This window comes from Sebastes fasciatus, chromosome 2, assembly GCF_043250625.1.
Source record: "Sebastes fasciatus isolate fSebFas1 chromosome 2, fSebFas1.pri, whole genome shotgun sequence".
NCBI lineage: Eukaryota > Metazoa > Chordata > Actinopteri > Perciformes > Sebastidae > Sebastes > Sebastes fasciatus.
In genome coordinates this window covers 13245797-13266858 of record NC_133796.1, presented here as the reverse complement: position 1 = coordinate 13266858, position 21062 = coordinate 13245797, and the positions used below count along the sequence as shown (strand labels likewise).

General features: G+C 44.8%; 1 protein-coding gene across 5 annotated transcripts in view; it reads right to left on the bottom strand.

Moving 5' to 3' along the window:
- Positions 1-1834: 1834 nt before the first annotated feature.
- The window catches only part of fto (FTO alpha-ketoglutarate dependent dioxygenase), a 145046-nt gene continuing 125818 nt past the window's right edge, over positions 1835-21062 (bottom strand). The window contains exons 9-10 of one of the 5 annotated variants that reach the window (XR_012590227.1): positions 4832-5743; positions 1835-4569 (exon numbers count right to left, since the gene is read on the bottom strand). Coding sequence is in view for 1 of the 5 variants with exons in the window: in XM_074610276.1 (XP_074466377.1) it covers positions 3280-3286; positions 5603-5743 (148 nt within the window). In the remaining 4 variants the exon portion in view is untranslated. Of the gene's footprint in view, positions 4572-4831; positions 5744-21062 lie in introns of all 5 variants that reach the window. The other 4 variants (XR_012590229.1, XR_012590230.1, XR_012590226.1 and 1 more) reach the window with 4 other exon arrangements.

Below are 21062 nucleotides of genomic sequence, written 5' to 3'. Positions count from 1 at the left end.
TTCCTTTGAAGTTTAGAGAAAACAGAAACCTGGCAGCTGGACAAAAACAAAACAAGACCAGATGCGAAGGCTTCCTTGTTGAATAGAGCAGATGTAGGCTACGTATGTATTAAACAGACTCTTAAAAGGTTTGTCTTTAATGCCCAAGTCCACAATTCATTCAACAGTGTTTTCTTTTTCAAATTCCGGTGTTTTTTTTTGTTATTTTCTTGCCGCCATTTTGGACTGAAAACGCTTATTATATTTACAGTATTTTTTTGTTCAATACAGGCTTTTTCTGCAGCATGTGGCAATAAAATAGAAAATATTTTGTTTTACTTTTGTATGGCACTTTTTAGGCGGACGTTATACTGGCGTCAGGTATGCTTTCAGTCCAGAATGGCGGAAGCGTAGCTTTGCTGCTGGGTGCAGATGTTGCAATGGAACAAACACTTGACTTGGCAATATCCGTTCTTTGGTCTAAAGACATGCTCGCAGCTCTGTGCGGCTGTAGCATACTTTGGTACGGCATTGCTCGGATCCAAATGCTAACATACTCACGATAACAATGCTATAGTTGATGCTGCAGGCCTATAACGTTCAACATATTTAGGTTAGCGTGTAAGCATGCTAACATTTAGCACCCAACACAAAGGGAATGCCATTAGTTTTGCAAGTATTTAGTCAACGTATTTGAGAAATGAAATCATTGACCTTATGATGGTGCTAAATGAAAAGTTAAAGATAGGGTCGGTAATCTCATCAAATTAGCAAGAGTAGCCTACGCTAGATTTAAGATATTATCCAACTGGCCACGTGGCAGTTGGCAGTGTTGCCAAACCCAGCCTAGTGTTGGGCTGGGTTTGGCAACACTGCCAACTCTTTTCCAACAACTAGCTCCAAAAGTCCATAAATCTAGCGAGATAGTCGCCAAGTCAGCAACACTGGTTGACAGCTTGTTCCTTCTGGCCTCCCTCCAAAGCCACTCCACCAAAATTATCATTATGAGCGTAAACATGACGAACATGGCTATTGTTAGAGCTCACAGCTGTCAAACTAGCAGCTTGTGGAAGATTCCAGTGACTCACAATGAGTGCACGGGCAGAGTGTGCGCAGGCAGGTAACAAATATAACCAAGAATGTTTTTGAAGATGATTACCAACCCTAGCTTTAAGGGATCACCGAGTTATAATAATTCATCCTGCGGGGGGACATGAATGTGTGTGCCAAATATTATGGCAATCCGTCGTGTGGTTGTTGAGACATTTCACTCAAAACCACAATGTGAACCTCATAATTACGCAATTAGGATACATCATCCAGAAACCATGGACCAATCCGTATTGTAAATGTTGTTTCTAATATTTATTTGCTTTGGTTTAAATCTCCTTGGAAAACCAAATGTTTCTTGCCCCATGGGAAATTAATCAACTTCATGCAAATATTAGGAATTATTTATAGACCTACTGTGCATGTAAGCACGACTTGACCTTGGTCTGGTGTGGATATATTTGAGCTAATTGTCCTGCCAGTGAGCTACAGCACTAAATAAGGGATCTTTGTCCACTGATGTCCTCTTTATCTTGAGGGGAGACAGATTCTAGGGAGAGGCTACTTCAGAGCTCAGTAACTCACCTTCACCACGGTGGGAGAGTAATGAGACACATAGCATGGCTCGTCTAGGTTTAAGGTCAGGTCAAAAAATATTAGTAGAAATACAGTCAGGCACCATGTAAACTGAAACACACACACACACATGCATGTATGAAGAAACGTTTGCACCTGTCATACATGTGTTATTCATAAAAAAGTAATAATGGACAAAAGCACACAGAGAACAGTGTGACGCAGGTCGTTGGATAAAACACTGTTTTTTTTATTTACTGCCATTCCTATTGCTTCAGACAGACAAGCTGTGGCGCAGGGAGCACAGAGTGATTCAAACAAGTCAACGCTACTGCCGATCTACAAACAAATCTCTGACAACAACAAACAAGAGAGGCGCAGCAAAAAGAAGAAGCAAGAAGAACAGCGTTTGGCAACCATTAACATCTTGGAAAAAACCTCAGAAGTAAAAAAAGGAGTGCATTCTGCATTTTTAATAGTAAACAGCGTCTCTACTTCATCATGAACTACATAGAGAAAAAGGAATCAAACGAGGAGGGCTGCTACACTGCTTTGACGTCGGCCCCCTTTTTTCCAACCCTTCTTAGCTGTTTTGAAAGTGGATTTTGTCAGAAGCGCCGGATCTTTCTCTCGCTCTCTCGGATGGCCCGCAGCATTACAGGGGAACGTGGTGCTCTACACACTTTAAGAGTAATTAAAAGCGATTGAACAGCTGTAATTATGAGAAACGGCGGTTGTGTTCCGGGTCATTCCATCAGTGCTGCCTTTCATCAGAGCAGAGGTGCAGGGGCCCCGCTGCTAGTCTCTGTTTCTCCATATGCATATCTTCAAGAACAAACAACTGGCAGGCTGCCTACAGGCTCACACACACACACACACACACACACACACACACACACACACTATCATATTCACACACGCGCGCCTTCATGTAGACGTGTGGGAGAGCGACACAAACACACAGGCCGACGACTGATTACGTGTATATTCACACGGCTAAATGCTCACACACACATACATACCTCCATATGGCACAAGCACACTATAAACACTAAACAACACATTCTTCTTGTTCTCCATTTGGTGACATTCATAACTTTCTTATGTTATTCTTTCTTTGGTCACTTCAGGCTCATTTCCATTTCTGAACACAATAAAAGGGCATTACACTATACACAAGTGAAGAATGCAATACCATGTGAGCAAAGATTAACCATTCTATACTGTATTATAACACTGTGTGACAAATAGAAAGCATATATGTATGTACTGTACTGTGACTACTGAGAATGAGAGTCAATCTATTGATAAAAGCATGTCTGGGTTACATGAGATTAACAGAATACGCTGAAATAATAAATAGTTACACAATGTATGCTAACACTGAAATGCAGGTTCCACTCAGGTTTCGTTAGACCGTTGTGACACTAGTAGCTTGTCGCTAAGCTTTGCGTTGTTGGCATGTTACTGAAGCACTATTCTGGTTCTATTATGGTGGTCTGGGGTGGCTGAGATGCCGGGGTCAGTGGAGCAGGGTTGGGGGTGTAGATGGACCAATCAAAAGGAAATCAATCTTGATGGGATCACAACGAAGGTGTCTTCAGTGGTCTGTTCGCTCAGCTGAAGCGGGGGCCATTCAGAAAAGCTGGTGGGTTTTTTCCCTCTATCCATCCATTACATCCTGTTGGAAAAAATAAAAAAATAGGCAGTGGTCAAAATGTATGTATTGTGTTATGATTGGCTTCCTGTGAAATGACCCTGACCTTTAAATGTAATTGTGATCTTAATATAGATATAAAAGCTCATTTGAGTTTGTATATTGGCGATTCAAAGATTTGCTGTGTGACAACAAGTGGTTGAAATGCCTTAAAGGGTAACTTCGCAATTTTTTAACTAGAGGCCTGTACTACGAAGCAGGATTTGTTAGCGAGGTTACATCAGGATTAACCCGGCATTTTCAGTCCTACGATGGTGGTTCACTTCTTACCGGGGTAGATCGCCATGGTAACTTATGCTGAACACCTAACTTACTCCGCAGCAGGTTATGTTCCAGATAAGAGATCAACTCCTATAAAAGCACCACCTACTGACTCATCAAAGCTCAGTGAGCGGATTGTATGATTATATTACACAAATATGAAGAAGTTACAGTCATAATCCAGCTAAAAGCTAAAGGAAGGACAGCTGGCTGTACGCTGTGGGGACTTACCGCTTTGAATCATGTTTTTATACACAGCATATATTTTTTTTGACTTGGTCTCAAGTCCGTTTCACACCGCCGGAGTCGGGGACGCAGCTGAAAGAAGGCTGAAATAGTCACACACGCTACATTGTTATCAAAGGGCATAATGTAGACTACTGTAATGTATTCATCCATTCTATTATGAAAGCTATTTATAATATCACTGCCCCATCGAGACGACTATATCTGATTTTTGAGTATTCCTTTAAATTAATAAATCTGTTAATTTATGCATTCACACATTTTTTTTCTTTTGCCAGCTGTCCTTCCAGCATTCAGCAGCTTCAACTGTGTTACTTTTGATCTGGATTATGTTTAACTTCTTCGTAATTGTCTAATATTACAGTTTGCTCTTCCTTTGTAAAATATGCCGCTCTGCTGACAGTAGACTGCCGCTCTGCTGACAGTAGACAGTAGACACAGTAGACCAGATAACGAGAAGATACCCTGTGTATGTTGAACTTGCTTCGTAGTACAGGCCTCTGGACCCTATTTTCCCATGTTTTTGTGTCTATTATATTCTATTATGGGGACAGCAATTTCTGAAATTGGTCCAGTATTGAGGGATAACGCTTTAACTGGCTGCCGTGAAACGAACGACATTATGGCGACATAACGACAAAAGTTTTTTTTCCTGCCTTTCTCTTGATCTGATCTGTTTGTTTTTGTGTCCAAGTCCCGCTCAAGGAGCAGTCTCATTGTGAAGTCTGAATATCTGTATACTCTGGCTCAAATAAATATGGGAGGCCGTCGAATTCACAGACCCCATCCACATTGTCGAAATCATCTAAATATTCAGCGATGACATTGAAAATATTTTAGATAAAGCTTTCTGTACTGCCCGTCTGGCACTCGCAGTGTTTCCACCATGGATGTATTCCACTAATCCACCGTTGTCTTCCGGCAACACGTCACCTTAACCAGATTTCACAATGGGACTTCTCCTTGAGCGAGACTCTTTCCGTCATGTCAAAAAAACAGCACTTTTAGTGGACGTAAATGATGGTGCCTGCTTGCCCCAATAGCACCACAATTTAAGAAACTGTTGTCGCTATCAGTCAGTTGGGCACAAAAACATGGGAAAATAGGGTCCAGGTTGAAGAAGGATACACACTGTACTATGATTGGCCAATAGGGAAGCACACACTGTCTTACTTAACTTAGTGGAATGTATTTGCCACTCCAAATGCCAACACTAATGATTTACTATACATCTACTATTAGAGTTTGTGACAAGACTTGCTGAGCAACTAGGTGGAGTGTGTACTGTATGTAAAATATGTGTGACAGCAGGTGTGAGATGTGTTCTGTACATCTGTACATGATGTCGTCAAGGACAGAACAAACTTTTTCAGAGACTTTGAGCAGCTCCCAAAGCTGTAAAGGTGGCTGACAAAGCCTTTCGCAATGATTTATTTATCTTTTATATTCCTTTTGGGGCCCTAAGTGTCCATTTAGTTTGCTCATATCTGGGCCAGTTTTTCAGCATATGTCACATGGAATACACAACATGCAAAATACTAGTATCTACATTTCTTATTTGACTCTTCATTAACTCTTGAATCACGCATTGGTCTGTAAATAATAACACCATTATCCATGTGTGAATTTATGTGAGAATAAAGACATTATTCAATACTAATAAACTGTCCATTGAAATAATGTGTGAGTAAAGAATAAACAACCTGTGACTGGATGCATGAGTATGTTTATGTACAGAAACAGATTTCCACACTTCAACATCTCCGGGCCCACCTCCAGAGCAGCGACTCCACTCTGTTGATGATGTCGGCCAGATCAAAGGGCAGCGGCATGCCGGGGTCATCCACACCCCAGAAGGGCCGGTCCACCGGGGCCTCCTCGGGGGGTAATGTCTGGGCCAGACTTGAGTGGCACCTGAGGCGACAGGACACAGGAAACAAGAGCACCCATTAACTCCTCCCCTTCCATCAAAAACAACTGGTAGCCACTCGTCAGCATTAGGGCACACGTCTCAGGTCGATCACTAAACTTTCTACCATTTTTGTTCACCCTTTCTATAACAGTAATAAAAAAAAAAAAGCAGGATATTCCCTTTAATGCCCAGGAACTAGTGCTAGTTAGCAACAGAGGGATTGTAGATAAACAGAAATCTTTCTTTCTTGTATCGACTCATGGGGGCTTTCAAGGGGTCAGTACCAGAAATGTCAAGTTGTTAAGTCAATGATGTGTGTGTGTGTGTGTGCGTGTGTGTGTTAACTCGTCCCTAAACACACAGTGGGTAATGCGTGTTTGACCAGGAAGCATTCGGCTTGTGTGTTTCCTCTCCTTTTTATGACTCCTAATAACACTGGGCTCAATTAGAACCTCCAGGATGTGAAGTGTGTCTGTGTGATGTGTGGACAAAGGAGACTGTAATCTCTTCGTTCAAATGCTTCAGATAAAAGTGCCTTTCTAATGATATTTAAATTATTGATCTTTTTTTGTGTGTCATTTCCGTTTTAAAACCTTCAAGCCTGTGAGCTAAATGGAGCTGAGAGAGTGGGAGAAAGTGATGCATCAGGAAAGTGTTTCCAAACACATAAATGGCAGCAACAGTGACGAGAAACCGTGATATCATGTATCACGATTAATGCCCCATTCGTCTTACACCCACACAGCATGGATGCTTTCACGAGAACATCCCTCTCCGTTGTCGCGATCACGACGGAGCCGTGAGATATCCGGCTTTGCGTGATTTTCCTGTGATTAATAATCTGGGTTTAGCTGTAATTTCTTACAGTGTTTGGAACCCCCACAGACCTTCGCCACATCTTTTGTCAGACCAGTGTAAATATTTACTGCGGTGACTTGGTGTTGCTCTCCGCTGTCATTGTAAATCTGCCCTCCCTCTGCCTCTTGACAGATGAGAGTGACCCCTGACCCTGGAGGTGCAAGAGGGAGAGGAGGAGGATGGCATTTGTGTGTTGTGTGTGTAGTGTGTGTGTGTGTGTGTGAGTGGTGGCCTAAGATTCCCTTCTAGAGCCACAAGGCCAGTTCTACTCCCCACTCAGTCATTATGCCGGGGTCTGTCCTATCATATCCCTTCATATACACACCCTAAAAAAACCTCAAACGCACACACGACCACCACCACCTTGTGGCCGGCGACTAAAGAAGGGGATGGAGAGGACAGGGAGAGCTGAAGAGAAGGATATGAGGGCCGGTTATGGATGAGATGAGGGGATGTTAAAGTTGTCAGGGGACAGCCGGGGGCTGCCACAATTTGTGGGTTATATATTTTCACCGGAGCCACTTAATGTTCGACTGGCTCTCGGCCTAAGTGCTGCATTTTGGTGCGGTTAGCCCTTTAAAGAGCCGCTGCATTACGGCGGTGAGGAGCGGCATTAACATCCACTGTTCCAATATATCTTCTGCGCTCTGGATCAGGGCCTGATAATAGCATCTGTTAACATGCACTAAGTACCATTATGTAGCACATCACTTCATAAATAATACGATTAGGCGACCTTGGGGCTTTGCGACGAGCCGTGTGTTTAAATGTTCTCATCATTTATTTAGGGTGCGAATTAAAGGAAGCGCCACTTCAGAGAAGGAGGAGGAGGACATGGCTGGCATACATATCTAGAGTGTGCAAGAAAGAGAGAGAGTGCAAACTGACCTAGACAGCACACACACACACACACACACACACTGTATGGTTCTGCTGACATCAGCTTGAGGACACCACAGGCCAAGGGAACCCAGGCCTTTGATTTGGTGTGATTAAGTATTCATTCAGTAGAGCTATGAGAGAAAACACTTGCCTCTTTTCTGCCGCCCTGACTCATTCTGAAAGGCTACACACACATCGTAAAAAAAAAAAACACCCTGACCAGCCGCCTTCAACAGAGCTGCTGCATTTATCTGACAAGGGATCTTGCAACATTAGCTTGCAAATAGAAGGCTCCTGGGTTACCAGAGATATAAAAGATATTAAGACTGGACGACTATCAAAGATAATGTAGTGGAGGTAATTCAGCACACACTCTTTTACACAATCTACCACTGTTCACAGAGTAGCGTCCCTTGACTGCTAAAATGGAACCAAACAAAAAGTCAATATCAAGCGAGGGTGCCTTAAGCTCTCCAGGGCTCTCGCTAGAAATTCAGTGTGAGCCACAGCGGTGGCGTACAAACAAGGCTCACCAAAAGACTTTCCCATGGCAGAGCAGCCCACCTTAAAGTTAAGGTCAAAGACAAAGAGGTTTGTAAGGGCGGGGGGGAGGCAGTGAATGTGTTTGTGAGTCCAGGCTGTTCCAATGGATTAACCCCAGACAGATATGGGCCTAACTATCCCATCTGGCGCTCGGTCAAGAGAGATTGGCAACACAATCACTCATTTCAATTTGCCCTGAAACCTTATAGCCTGGCAGGCCCGCGCTCAAATGGTATGCTAATGTGAAAGGTATCTAGGATTCTATCGCCTCTTATTCCACAGAGGCCCTTTCCCTCCGCGCAGCACAGTGCACTTGAACTGCGGCTGGGGCGGCAGCTCCGCGGCCCTCGCTGCAATAAGGGCCGGAGACCCCTTTGCGCTCAAACTAACCACTTTAGCTAAAGTGAGTGTTAATTATGGACAGGCAAAGCAGTCAATAAAAGGTTAATGTAAAAGTCAAAGGATAAATTCCTTTAAGCATTGCATCATTCCACCATCTCCGCGACCAACACACTGCTCGCAGGTCTCCTAATCAATACGTTTTACTGTAATGCGCTCCCCATCGATTTCCGCCCCCTCCCTGCACCACCCTGCTCCACGGTCCGGGCTCCATCACTTGGTAACAGAAAGGAAAGGGAGAGATGGGGGAAAGAGAGAGAGAGAAAAACGAGTAAATAAAATGATTAACCTCGGTTTCACTTTGTTGTTTCACTCTCTGAAAGGCTTGTTAGAAGAGTGCAGGGTGGTCCAATATCATCATCGCCATCGCAACCATCCCGATCATCAGCATCATCAGCCCACTCAATCTCTGGCCGGTGCGTAATTGTGTAGCAGTTCACTCAAGCGGGGCCATACATTAAAAGGCCCTCTGCTCTTAACAGGATGGAAATCCGCCTAATAGACAACATCAGTGCTTCCAACTCTTGCAATTACACTGATAAATGCACAATTGTGTCAGGCCAAGTGAAAAAGAACCCAGAGAACGCAGATAGGAGACAACGCTTATTGCATTATCGCTACAGGAGGTCATTTGTAACCACATGGGACTAGACAGCTCGGGCTGCTTGACTCAGGACATCGTTTTAGGACAAGGGTGGAGTCGCGCCACGCTGATGGGAAAGCTTTTTGGAAGGAATTTACAGAAGCTCAGATATCTTTTATAAACTTGATGTGGTTCAATCGTTTTATATGAGAGGAGCCATGCAAACGACCTTCCTGTTGGTGCATTGTCTTTGAATGTTGTGTATGAAATATCACCATAGCACCAGTTTTGTTACGTTTTGTGTTTAATGGCAATTTATCCAATCTAGTCCGGTAAAAATATCCACTCAATGGACCTCACAAAGTTACCTTTTAAAAATGTGATAGGCTAAACTCAAAGACTAAAACTTTCACTTGATAGATATTTATATTTGTTGCTACGACTACCTATAAACTTTATGTACACTAGGAAATGGATGTAGTCACCATGACGTCACCCATTGGTTTGTGGACTAGCCTACGGTTTTGAAGCCTCGAGTTTGACTTTTTGGCCGTCGCCATCTTGGTTTTTTGCAACCAGAGGTGACGAGAGGGTGGAGATAAGTACAACTGAACGCTGAATAAGGCCTTTTTAGGCAACAAAAGTGTTATAATGAACTTTCGTGAACTGGCAACACACTGTGAAAGAGTTTAAGTTGTGAGACGAAAACACGGACAACTCCCAGATGCTGTGCAAGGGAGCTGTCAATCACAAGGTAGCCACGCCCTAAAGCATACCCTGCTTCATGATCTATTTGACTATAAATGGGACCATAGTTTACAAAATGAACATCATGCTGTATTGAAGAAGACTTGAAACTAGCGATTGAGACCATAAACTCATGTTTACAATGTTTACTGAGGTAATAAATCAAATGAGAAATAGGGTAATTTTCTCATAAACTTCTATATAATTAAACTTCTTTTTGCAACCAGAGAAGAAAAGAATGCAAGTTTAAGGCACTTCAGCATTGGCTTCACTTTTCAGACCCGGCGGTTGCCCACTGGTTTGGTCTGAATGTTTTGTACATTGTTCTTTGCTAATAAAAAAGAGAGACGATAAAAACATTCATTAGACATGGTTCTTGTTTATGATATAACACATGCATTGAGAATCATCTACAAAATATGTGCCATGCCCTATGCATTAGCTACACTGGCCCAAAAAATAAAAGCCTGTGTTAAAGTGAGATGACACGGAACATCAATCAATCATCCGCGTCAATGTTGAGCTATATTATACGTCTGTGCTGATCAAGGGAAGCAAAACACCTCAGATCACCTGCTTCCTCATGCTCTGCCTGCACTCCATCTGACTCTATAGCAAACCTGTGCAGGTGTGAATTTTTATGATCTTGGCAACCTGAGTGCCCGATAGCTGAGAATGCAATCAAACAAGTCATGAAAAAACAGGCATGTGTCTCATAAATCAACCTGCCCCTGAAGGTAAGGCATGCTATCACGTTGCAAGGAGAGAGAAGAAAGAAAGAAGTATATTATCCATGTACTGTGCGTTCTGTGTCTGTGCAATGTTGAGTAAGGAATGAGCGATTGAGCACATCTGTCTTTGTATGTCATGCAGTTATATATGGGTGAGCGAGAGGCACACAGATAGCGTTTATCTACATACTTATCTTCCTGCCGTGTTGTGCAAGATATTAGTGATGTCATGCGGAGGGCAATATAACAGGGAGACATTAACAACAAGGCCCAACCTGTGAAGTGTCGAGCTTTGGATCTCAACTCTGCACCACCCAAGACTCCAAGGGTCCTGTGAACTCTCAGGGCTGTCCTCATTAGAGCCTGAACAGAGCCTCAGATCCCCACCCACCGTCCCCAGCTCCCATTATCCCAATCGCTGCCACATTCAGCGTTAAATATAAAGTGGTGCAGAATGCGAGCCAGCCAGCCAGCCAGAAAGCGTGGGCAGGGCCGCGTCTTAACCGTTTCCTCAGGATCAATCAAATGCTATTGTGTCTGCAGACAGCTGCTGACTGTACACTTTGTGAGTATGTGAGGTGGGCAATTGTGGAGAGAGAAACAGAGAGAAGGAGGAGGGGGGGGGGCGTCATCAAATGCATGACATATGTTCCTTTCATTTTGATTCTCTCTAAGGAGCCTGGGCTAATAAAACTAACATCTGATGCACTCTTTTCCCTTTAATTAATGGCTGTGGAAACCACGCAAAAATGCATTAGCAAGAGGGGAGGGTGTAGGAGGAGAGGCGGTGGGTGCTGCTGCGTGGTGCTTTCAACGCTCTCCCCCACGTGCCGCCGTGGCTCTGCTGCTGCTGGGAACAATGATTCTGCCAGGGAGCGTGGGTACCTTTGGGTGGGCCTGTGAGGTGTCCCTCTCGCCAGCTGCAGTCTAGGCTGCTCATTAAACCACATGAAACAAATAAGGCTCATTATTGGCATCTCCAGCCAGTCGGGGGAACACAAGTCTTTGAGTTTGCTTGCGCTGCACGCGGAGTTAGTCGGAGTCTACGGCAGGAACGGAGAGAGGGTGCGTCGTACCTGCACAGCCCCTGCCTGCTTCACGCCCTTGAGTGTTTGATGTGGCCTGGCTGGCTGCCCCGTCTAGAGCAGGGTGAACCAGATGTAACAGAAAAACACACACAAAGCTAGGTAGCCTCCAAATAGCCTTCATAATTGGAGGCAATAAAACACTATTGCAGTCTGGAAGTGCAAAGGGGAGGCAAGCCCCTGAACTGCAGCTACTGCTCTCAAAAACCAGGTGGACGTCCATTAGGTGCTTAACAGCGTAACAAATTACCGAACACCCCGGCCTGCTCCTTCTCCTCCTTCAGGCAACAGGATGGAATGTGGCCCTAATGTCAACACAGGCGCAAAATTTACGAGCAGACAACTATTGTTCAAATGCAATCAGGTTCTAATAAAAAAAGAGGCAGGAAAAGGACAAACAAGATAGGGCCCTCCTGGCCGTTTACTCTTCCGACAAGGGGCGGAGAGACAGATCACCCCCTGAGGCTTTGGATCTGTGTGTGCTAGTGTGTGTGTTTGAGAGAGAGAAAGAGTCAGAGAGAGAGTGAGAGAGCATGTATGAAAGAAAGTTTGTGTGTGTGTGTGTGTGTGTGTGCTCCAGGCTGACTGGGGAGGAATGAGGGCTGCTGCGGCTTTTGGCCTACTAGCCACCTGCGCCAGGCTACAGGCTAGCTCAACAGAAGCAGCTGGCTTGAAGGAAAAAAAAAAAAAAAAAAAACTAAAAACAAACGTTTACTCTGGGCCCTGCCAGCAACACCCCAAAGACAACACTAAGCAGGGACGGACGCCCAGCTCAACAAAACAACCCTCTCCATCACCGCCCCAAATGAGCCACACGTGGCCAAATACCACAGTGAAACATTTTGATATATACAGGCAAAACTAATTAGAGCTGGTTCTAAAGAGACACTGAAGTTTTTTCCTGATGACGCTGTTTATTTATAAAGCCCAGGAGAGAAAATGGAGCAATAAGAGGGCTTGATGGCGAGGGGTAAAGAGGTTACGAGCCTGCGAGTGATTGCTCTCTTTCGCAGCTCGGCGTTCGAAAGGCTGTAAATCTGCTGTTGGGGAATCAGGAAGAGGGTTACTGTGGCGTTGGGAGCACTAACTCTTAGTTTTCCAGGGCAGTGGCGCACCGTTGCTGTGAAAACTTGTTCCGAGAGTGTTCTTGTAAAACGATCATTTTTTAACCCTCCGTCGCATGCCCCCCTCCTCTCCCCTCTCTCCCGGCCAAGCGTCAGAGCCTTGTGGGCATCATCTGAACGGTGCAATAAAGCCGGTGATGGATGAGGCTACACAGCCGAGCTCATTGGACGACACCTGACCCCGGTCACACGATAAGGTCGATCCAACGTGGGCATAATTCCCACCTGTCTTCAGGTGACAATGGCGGGGTCAAGCTGGCCCAGCTAATTATAGTCTATTGTAACTTCAATTGCACTGGTTACAAGTCATCCTCTCCTATAGCTCCGGGGCATGTGGTGTTAAGTTCTGAAGCCTTTGTGTAAAGTGAAACTGTGAGATAGAAGCTTTAAACTGTTGCACAACAGATACTGGGTTTCAGTAACATGTTTTACAAAAGAAGAGAGAGACACTGAATTTTGCTGTTCAATTTAAACAAAGCACGGAAACAAACAACAGGTGTTATTCTCTGAATAAATATGACATAGTTTGTTGTTCAAACTGCATACAAAAAGAAAACTCATTGTTGGCATCACTTGTCATGATGAGATTACATAATAGGCCTCAGTAAGCCACTGATAGTAAACACGCCCTAGTGAAACAGTCATAAATCTTAAACCCCATAAATTTGACAGGTGCAGGCGTAGTTTATAATATGACCATCAACACAGGCAAGACAGTCTTGTAAAAACAAATAGCAAAAAACCCTGAACATCTGATCACATGTTAATCAAGAGAATTTTGTAATTTTATGTGCACGCTTGATAAAAGATAAGGGCACAACTGGAGGAGAGACAGGGTATACTCTTCTGACAGGTCACCAGTCTAATCACTAAAGCTTTTGGTGAACCCCTTGACCTTTACTCTAATGCCATCATCAGACAAACGTTTGCACTTTTAGGCAAGAAATATAAAGTAAAAATCGAATGTGCCACGATTGTTGTTTTTGGCAGGACTGGTTTCTTTTTTTAGTTAACCTTTAAATGGACAAACACAGGAGTGGCACACAGCAGAAGATGTTCACATTCCCACATGGGCATCCGCAATAAGTCAACAACCAAAACTACCGCTCTATTTACAGAAGAGAGTGATCTCATTCTGAAAATGTCAGGCTGGGTATACAGTAACTTATGAGTCGCACTGTCCCAGATACTTTTTTTTTTTTTTTTTCTTCTTCCAGTAAACAAACAAAAGAAAAAAGTCCCAAACTCGCTGAAGCTTCTCCTCCGAGCCTGAGAGAGGCCTATAGTATTTGTAACGCAGCAATGCGAGCATGTGTGTGCACTCGAGCGTAAACATGTGCACGCTATGCGTCCATGCCAGAGGAGTGCTTTCCGCCAGGTGTTTGAACTTCTGCATCACCTGGTGCTCCTGCTGCGTGAACATGAGTTTTGTTTCACCCTATTAAGTAAATAGTGTAATTAAAGGGCCTCGGCATTTAAAACGCTGTGAACAGCCAGCAATTTGTTTGGAAGAGCAGCCAGGCTGGGCCCTGAGGGCGCTGCACCAAACAGGATGCAAAGAGCGCACACAGCGAGCCAGGGAACGCAGCATAATGGTGTGTGTGGGTGTGTGTGTGTGTAAGAGTACATATGTACCTGCCTATGAAGATCAGTCTGTTTGTGTAGGTGTGTGTGCAAATCACTCACTTGAAAGTTGTCTTGGGTGTTGAAAGAGTAGCTGTTTGTGGTCTAACTGGTACTTAATAGTGTTCTGTTTGTAGTGACAATATCAGGACTCAGATGTAATAACCGTATTACCGGCATAACAAAACCCTTTGTCTGTAGTTTCACAGGCGTTGCTCACATACCGACGTGAGTCAAAAATGTGTCATAAAAAAAGGTGACACTGACTTAGCTTGTCTGCCACAAAGGACAACAATACGACACCAGCCACAAGCAGAGCTTGGCACAGTATAACAGAGGGGATTACAACTGAAGTTGTAACAGAGATCAACTCTTCATTAGTTTCCTCTCTTAATGATTTTTCCACTGCACAAACGTCCCCGCTCTGCACTACCTACCCCGGCGAGGATGCTTCTTATACTAAAGTCTCTGCCGTCGCTGCTGATCCCGGGTCAGCTGTGGGGAGTAAGAGAGGGATAACCTCTTTCTGAGCCCCACAGAAGCCCAGATGGCTGCACGGAAGCGCCGATCCAAAAACTAGCTTACGACTCAATCGCTGTGGCCACATCTCCAAGTCCACAGTTTAACCCCCTCCGATGTCAGCCAAGGTCACAGATGCACACTTGAGAGGCGAAAGAGAGCCAGGAGTGAAGTGCTGCCAGAGTCGGAGGAATTAGATCCGGGCTGAGTGGCCCTCATCTGGCTAAGCCTGGTAAGTAGCAAGACTAACAGGCTGAGGCACGGTGGTTTGGGTTCGCAGACACACACATACACACACACACCCATGCTTGTAAGCCATGCACGCAAACGGACACACACATAAATAAGGAGGTAAACACACACTTGCATAGTCACACACACACACACGGAAGGACTCCGAGGGCTACAGATGGTGTGCCCTGGGCCTGGTGACTGGGGCTCTGAATGAGCTAGTTTTAGATCCAGTGTGGAGGCTGTCACGACGCACAGGGCTCAGGGGTTGGGGCGGAAGACAAAGAACAGCGGAAGGAGTGCATGAGGGGGAAGAGAGGAGCGGGCGGGGCCTTCCCCTGCGTGGGGGCTCCTAACATTTTTAGTACAACATCAACATGTCACTGTCCATCCGTCCCCTTGCCCCTCTTGCCCATGTCCTACCCCCGTGTCTCCCAACAGCAACACGCCTTACAGTACAAGCACACACCCCAAAAAATACACAAACACACTCTGGAAGCCGGCGGCCACTTCAGCCATAATTCCGCCTGACTTCCGCTGTCTGACTGGCAGGAGACAGGGAGGGTGAGGACAACAAGCTGTGAATACGGGAAGAGACAGAAAATCATTGAGAACCTTGCCTTTATGAATCTTTGATGAGAGAGTGGGGGTTGGCGGGTGCTTTGCCTCTGGTTAAATCAGAGCATAGCGTGTGTGGTGTGTGTATGACTGCCAACAGAGGTTGAGATAAACAGGGCCTGGACCGGGCCCAGGCAACTGCACACCCCGCAGTTGGGAACATTTGTCCCTGCAATTAGTCCCTGTCCTCCCCGTTCATGTTGCAGGTAAGTGGTATTGGTAGCTAGCGAAACAGCCATAGCCACGCGTGCCTAGGAGGCCGGCGAGGGGCGGGATGTTGAGATTTAGCAGGAGGTCTTTGTGTGCACGTCTAAGGCATCCTCCACATTTAATTATGCAGCAGGCAACACCTTGGTTTACCACATATTAATTAATCAATCAATCAATCACTCTACAGCAGGAAGAAAAAATAACATAAAAACAAAAAGGTCACATAAGGTTGCATGAATAGACTGTATATAAGAAGTGGACGTAGTCATCGTGACATCACCCATTGGTTTGTGGACTGCCGTTTTGAAGCCTAGAGTTCTTGTTTTTTTGCAAACAGAAGTGACACGAGAGGGTGGAGCCATGTACAACCAAACACTGAATAAGACAATTTTAGGGGACCAAAATTTTTCATGAAGTGAAAAGGTTGTGAAACTGTGAAAGGGTTATCATGCTGTATTGAAGAAGACTTGAAACTAGCGATTGAGACCATAAACTCATGTTTGTAATGTTTACTGAAGTAATAAATCAAGTGAGAAGTAGGGTCATTTTCTCATAGACTTCTATGCAATCAAACTTCTTTTTGCAACCAGAGGAGTCGCCCTCTGAATGCCATTTCACAATATTTTCCAATATGCTTCAACTGTACAGGTTTATCATATCCCTGTTGGTTAGTTGGAACTTGTCACTGCTGTTCTTCTTTCATTTTATTCTGTTTATCTGTGTCTGTTTTGAATTACCGCACCCTTGACATATTAATCATTTTGTTGATGCACCTGCACTTGGGCGCAGTTGATGTTGCTTTTATTACGTCAGTCAGAGGAACTTACGTCAAGGACTATTTATAGCGAATGGGTATACAGTTGGATTTGGTTTCGCAAAAGGCACCGCTGTTTGAAGGAGCTCTCAAATGCATCCAAGCAGCGACAAGGATTCTGCTGGGAGTTAATCCCTCTTAATAAACACCAACATTAAATTGTAGTTAAATCAACAGCACTTCAAGATTATACTAGTTATATGAATGTTTTTTTGTTGCAAAACTATCCACTGCTGATGGCATTTGACCCCTGCTTTGGTTACGTCTTGACATGCAATTGCGATCTGATGTGAAACATAAGATGGCTCATGGTACGCTGCACTCAGAAAGTTAGTAAAAAGTCAAATGTAATACTTTTTAATATGTCACTGCACTGCAGGAATGCTTGAAGTCTGAAATATGACCATTCAAAGATATTGATATCTTTTAGTCCCATGCAGTCAACCTTTACAGGTAGCTCTCAGCCAGGAAATCATTTTGTTCCTTGTAGCTGACATTACTGGTAATAGCCTCCATTTCTCATACACGAGAAGACCAGTTTAACACACGCTAACAAGTCTGGCTTTCTGCCATGATAAACGACATGTGACTCTGTACGAGAAGAAAGAAAAACAAATAATATGACGCGCTGGTATTATGCTGTCCTACACTGCAATTTGCTAATTAACAATGATAAAGTATGTTGCAACGTCTTGTAAGGACATACCAGCTTGCAACCAAAGCGTGGGAAGTTGTAATGCACCCACACCCTTGCGGTGTTCCTTCTTTCACTGCTCATTGTCTTACCTTCACACCTGTTCTGATGTCGGCCACATGAAACGCTGACGTGACTCAGAGGAGGTTGTTTTAATTAATAATACAAGGCAAGTTACAACAACCCCTCCTTCAAATCTCAGAAACGGGTTCTTAATAGGTGTCAAGCAGGTGCCAATTTCCTCCTCAACATGAGTTGGGTTATGTTACGAAACAAGCAGAGCAGCATAGTAGCTTTATCTCATCTGCCACCTGTGACAGCTCAGAATTCGGAGTCCTCCAGGAAGCTCGGCTCATGTTAATGTGTCACCAATGAGGCCTTTTGAAGCCTCGATTCAACCGCCTGTCAGCCGGCGCGGGGGTACCGCCGACTGACTTTTCCGATCACATAAGAGCTTGGCAATGAGATGAACTGTCTTAAGCTGATCAAGAGTTGCTTTGGCTTCCATCTACATCTGTCAGGTTCAAACTTTACACTTCGCTACACATGTTGATCACATACTGCAAAGTACAGGCACACGTTCAAGCTGCTGTTTGGACTAATCTACTTTAGGCTTGATTTAACACAAAATTTTCGACTTCCTGGGATCCGGAGATGAAGGCGGAGGATTGATTGACACCTAAAGTGCCTTTTCTCACAGCTTGTAGAGCTGCCATAGCTGTGAACTCATTGCTTCCTATACAGCCTCAGGAGTCGACAATGGAAAACTATGCCAGGTTTGGGTTGGGTCCTTTTGTAGGGCAAGAGTGAGTCTAACAGTGCCCCCTGATGGTTCATACACATGCTTTGTGCCAGGGAGGGAAGGCGGGTAGTAGCGGTGGCTCGAAAAAGTAATGTCAAGGAAACAACATCACCTGACACATCAAATGCAGCCTTTGTTTGCAGGCAAAGGGGAGGTGAAAAGAGCAGTACTTAGCAGAGCAGCTAACCTGTGGTCATATCTGCCGGACAAATCAATAGAAGTGTCTGAGAGCAGAGCAGAGTGTGCTGGGGGGGAGCTGGAGGGGCTACCCCTGGCCCGCAGCCCCCCGGGCCCCTCCTGGGGGGTACCTGCCTGTCTCTTCGCCCTCCATCTCTTCTGCCTCAGTGCTCCCATCCTACGACTACACACACACACATGCATGCAACAAGCCCCCATATACAGGCGTCCTGTGACATCGTGTAGCACCATCTGTACTGTGAAGGGCACCAAGGGATCGGCATTGTCTAAAATGTACACTGCAAATGCAGACTTATAAAAGGTATATAAGAGCATATATAAGCAAACCTGTGTACGTGCACACACACACACTGTTTGTCCCCCTGACACCATATAGTACATGGACTACAATATGGACAAGCTTCAAATGGCTTCCCATTGTAGTGGTGTTTCACACAAGAGGACAGAAGAAGCCGTACCTAATGCACAACAGAACACCTCCCCCCCAGCTGACCCTAAAGCCCCGGAGAACTGTCCGGCCCAGTAACAACAAACTACAGGAATCCAAGTCTCCAAAAAGCAGAGACCCTTCCCCTCGTCTCTCTCCTCTCACTCGCCGCTGCCTACTTACTTTCAATCACAGTTAACATCACAGAACAAGAAGTGGAGGGATGGGAGGAGGCGAAACACACAATGCACTTGTCTGGCAGCTGCTCGCTCTGACATTTGAGGCCATGGGGACCTTGTTGAAAGAGCAGATGCTCACTGATGTACAGGCGCAGGAACATGGCAACTACACAAGTGGCTGGAACAGAAAAAAAACAAAAAACTGCACAAACATATGACAGAACAGAACAAGGGGAAAAAGCTGAAGATGGCAGGCTCACGCAGAGATAGTGTAGAAACACGACCACGAATGCACAGCAGAGCAGAGTGGACATGGCCAACGCTGTCATGCACATAGATGGAAGAAGACACTATGCAAACGGCGAAACGGTTGATGTACCTTAACGACAACAATCAAATGAGTATTTGCATACTAACGAGCACGATTTATGCAAACTATACATATTTTGAATGAAGATGTGTACACACATGCACGCAATGAAACGCACACTTCCTCACAAAGACTATAAAAACAAATCTTCGTGACACACACTCCCACTTTCCCAATGGACAGGTAGAGTACAAGCTGCCTTGCCTACGCTCATTAATATAAAAAACACACAAACCAACCTTTATGCAACTTTTATACTGACCTAAATGCTGAGTGCACCTTGTAAGCACCACCATGGGATATGTTGTAAATACGCCAACAATCTTGTTACACCATGAGTGACAACGTGTTCCTGGAATACGTTCAACAATCACTGATGTGAATTAACAGGAAAAGACATACAATGGTGAGGGATGGAAGAAAGCCAAGGAAAGATGAGTGTAGAGGGATAAAAATAATGGAGACAGAGCAAATAAAGAGTGATGGAAAGATGAGATGGGAGGAAAACAGATGGAAACAAAAGAGAGAAATGCAAGACACAGAATGCAAAGTGAGATGGGTAAAGAGAGCAGGCGGCATCATGGTGCATCTCCGGCAGAGAGAAATTAGTTTCCGCAGAGGACCGCAGGCGGCGTTATGGAAATGGGTAGCTGGCAGCTTCTTTGGCTGACTGTAAACAGGATCTTGGTAAGGCATATAGCCTCTGGTGAGGCCCACGGAGCCTGGCATCATCGCGGTGCCGCGCTGAGCTGCAGCACTCCCACGGTCCCTCCTTCTATCTGTCTGGTTCCTCTGCTCCAACCTGCCCGAACTCCACTCGTGAGTAATTTATGAAGCGGTGGTGGAAGCGGTACGCGCACATCCTGACACCAAATACATGACATGTTCCACATGTCTTCCCACGAAACTACAAAGAGCCCTTTTGTCTCTACAAAGAAAACGAAACACCAAAAAAGTAGTTGAGGCGTTCGGGGGTTGCTCTCATCACTTTGTGAACTGCTGTGAACTAGGTAGTTAAGGGCAACCCCCGGTTAAGAGGCTAAACCAGAAGTAAAGTTGCTCTCTGTGCCATTGGTTAGCTTAAGCCCTAATTAAGCTGTTCATTCAAGGAGTATGACAGTCTCTGGCAGCATTGTGTTGGTTATCTGGCAGCATTCTCCTCTGGTTATGCCAGGGTACAGATGTGATAAACTGCCAAGTGATTAGAAGAAAAACAGGCCAAACGACAATCGGTGCAATTAGAAATATTTTTCCAATATTAATATGGTGCCAGATTTCTGCAAATTAGTGTTCAAACAGAACAACAAATTCCACTTTGCACATATTCCCATCACTATTTCACTATCTCTTACCTCTTAAATCCTTTAAATTCAACCTCCAAGTGTCACATTTTCTGTGTGTCTGCTTGATATACGCAAGTGTAAGTGTGTCCACCTCAGTAGCTGCATGGCGCAGGCCTCTCTCTTTCCTCTTCCTAACAGCAGTAGCTTGCACAATCACAGTAGGCCCCGCATTATCTTTGCCATGCTGCAAAACAAAGTGCAGTGGCGTAATGCGAGGTCTTACACAAAAGTAAACAACTTCATCTTGTGTCTGAAATATGTGTCACTGCGATTGTGCAAAGCTGCCCATCGACACAGCCGTGTCGGGTTGAAGGAGCGTCTCCTAATTAATGAGAGAGAGA